General features: G+C 45.5%; 1 protein-coding gene across 1 annotated transcript; it reads right to left on the reverse strand.

Annotated features, from left to right (window-relative positions):
* Positions 1-831: 831 nt before the first annotated feature.
* Positions 832-1,867, reverse strand: LOC112411729 (olfactory receptor 2S2-like). Its single transcript, XM_024763017.1, is given in 2 exon segments — positions 832-1,242; positions 1,244-1,867. Coding segments are annotated over 2 exon segments (1,035 nt in total).
* Positions 1,868-2,692: the final 825 nt, after the last annotated feature.

Below are 2,692 nucleotides of genomic sequence, written 5' to 3' on the forward strand. Positions count from 1 at the left end.
AAATGCTTCCCAGTTTTATTGTGCTAAACTATGGAGGCTCAGGAAATGCTACAGACTTTATGTCTCTTGGACATTTGCAGTGTACATTAGTATATTAAAGGCTCTGAGAATTCCTGGCAACTTTAACCCCCCACCCCAAAGTCTTCAAACATATTTAGCCACTATCTATTTCTTTCTTTATCTATCTACCTGTCATCTATTTTTTTTTTCAGAATGTGAGTTATTATGTAACAGAATACTAACTTTTCTATTGGGAATTGCTGTTAAGTGATAAATGTCAAATTCAAACCCTCTACTCCTTCTTCAATTTAATTTGATTGACTAGCAGTGTTTCAGAATGTGCAGTGCATCAAGAAAAATATAGCCTCAATTTTCTCATAGATAAAAAAGAAATTTATTTAATCAAAATAGGTTATTCTCACCCAAAGTCTTTCAATGTGGCAAATTTTGTCTCTTCTGAGCATTTCAGGCAAACTCAATCTAATATACAGAAGTCCAAGATGAAAATGTCTACTTCCTCCTTGTTCCTCTGACTCTCCCTGTGATTCCAACAGGGGTGGCAAAGCTGCTGTGAGAGCCATCTTACCTCTCTGAACTAACTCTGTAGTTTAGGCACAACACGGGCCATTACGCTTGCTCTAATGGTCCCTGTCTCCTTGGTTTTAACATGTTTTCAGAATGTCTTCATCATTCAATTAGAGGATTTATTGTCTGACATCTGTTGAATGTCAGACATGTGGCCAAAACTCAGGAAATACACTCTGAAAAGTTAAACATTCCCTGAAAATGGACTTAAGGGCAAGAGATCATTCCAGTTAAGTTGACTTAGCTTTAGAATGGCAGCTGTAATGATTGAAGTCCTTTCTTCCATGGGGGTGAGAACCACAGAAGACTCCTCCTACAACACTGACCGAAGGATTTCTGACTCAGCAGTTTCCTCACAGCGGCCTTCACATCCTTGTTCCTCAGGCTGTAGATGATGGGGTTGAGCGTGGGGGTCACCACCCCATAGAAGAGAGAGATGAGCTTGTCTGAAAGATCCTCTTTGTCTACCCCCAGGAGGGGGTCCTTAGACTTGGGCTTCCCATACATGAAAAATAAGGTCCCATAGAATATTACCACCACAGTGAGGTGGGCAGAGCAGGTGGAGAAGGCCTTTTTCCTCCCCTCAGCTTAGGGGATCCTCAGGATGGTAGCAATGATGAAGACATAAGAGGCAGAGATGAACAGAACTGGGACGCCCCCGGAAGATCACATTGGTCACCCCCATACCGATCACATTGATGGATATGTCGGCACAGGCCAACTTCAGGACAGCCAAGGTCTCACAGGTGAAGTGGTTGATGATGTTGTCCCCACAGAGGGCCAGCTGAATTGCCAAGGATGTGTGTACCAGAGAAGCAACACCACCAATAGCCCAGGAGCTGGCAGCCATGGGCACATAGACAGCCTTGCTCATGACCCCAGGGTATCTAAGGGGGTTGCTGATGGCCACGTAGCAATCAAACGCCATCACACTCAGGAGCACACACTCTGTCCCTGCCATGGCAAAGGAGAGGAACATCTGCACGGCACAGGTGGAGAAAGAGATGGTTTCCTGGGGGGCCAGGAAGCCATCCAGGACCAGAGAGACTGAGGAGGTTGTGTAGCAGATGTCCAGGAAGGAGAGGTTCCTCAGGAAGAAGTACATGGGATTCTGGAGGAGGGAGGCCAGGATGGTCACCAGGATGAGGACCTCGTTGCCCAGCAGGGTCCCCAGGTACATGAGCAGGATGAGCACAAAGAACGTTTTCTCCAGCCTTGGGTGGGCTGAGAGGCCCAGGAGAATGAACCCCACCAGGGGGGAGGTCTGATTAGCTTTTTCCATGTGATGCCCCCTCTGTCATCAGCAAATTACAAAAGTAGCACATCAGGCTTTCTTGAAAAGAGTCCCAGGCATCTGGTATGCGGTCATTCCTGCTGTGTAATAGGGGAGCATACGTGTGTTAGAGAAAAACAACTGAAAGAGACAGCAGGGTGTCCTCAGCTCTTACATGAGAGAAGGTCAGAGTTGGAGCAGAGCTTACAATGGGCCAGCATTGGACGAGGGCCTCAAGTAGTCTAGGTGTGTGAGGGGTGTTTCTGAAGTTGCTACATCCTCTCATTGTCCATAAAAGCAACTGAGACCTCGAGAGGGAAGTGACCTGTCTGAGCCTTCTAAGTTGGTGACAGAGACAGGATTTGACCCCAGCGGACCTGATCCCCAGTCAAGGAGAGAGTTTCCTCCGCATTATGACTAGTGGCTGGAAAATCCTATGAATGATTTCTCTTTAATGTAAATGTATAGACATTTCATTTAATCTGAGTTTTCTTAGATTCTCAGGGAGGAAAATCCCCAAGCTGATCCAATTCTTAGAACCAGTAAATTTTAAAGCCTCTTTAAATTTTGACTACAAAACTTGTATAAAATGTCAATCCACTTCCAGACAGAGACAAGCCCAGGTAAAGACTCAACCACACGGAGGATGACTTCTCCAGTCTGCCTACCATAAATGACACAAACTTGACGTTGTCAGCATTGGAATCTGCCTAGTTTAATACAGATTGATAGCAATATGTGGGGAGCTTCCTATATGGGGAGGAACTTTATGAAGTCAACACAAGGATTGATTGGAGTGATTGAACACACACTGTGGGCTGACAACTGTGCAGC

Source organism: Neophocaena asiaeorientalis, unplaced genomic scaffold, assembly GCF_003031525.2.
Source record: "Neophocaena asiaeorientalis asiaeorientalis breed wild unplaced genomic scaffold, Neophocaena_asiaeorientalis_V1.1 scaffold449, whole genome shotgun sequence".
Classification (NCBI taxonomy): Eukaryota; Metazoa; Chordata; class Mammalia; order Artiodactyla; family Phocoenidae; genus Neophocaena; species Neophocaena asiaeorientalis.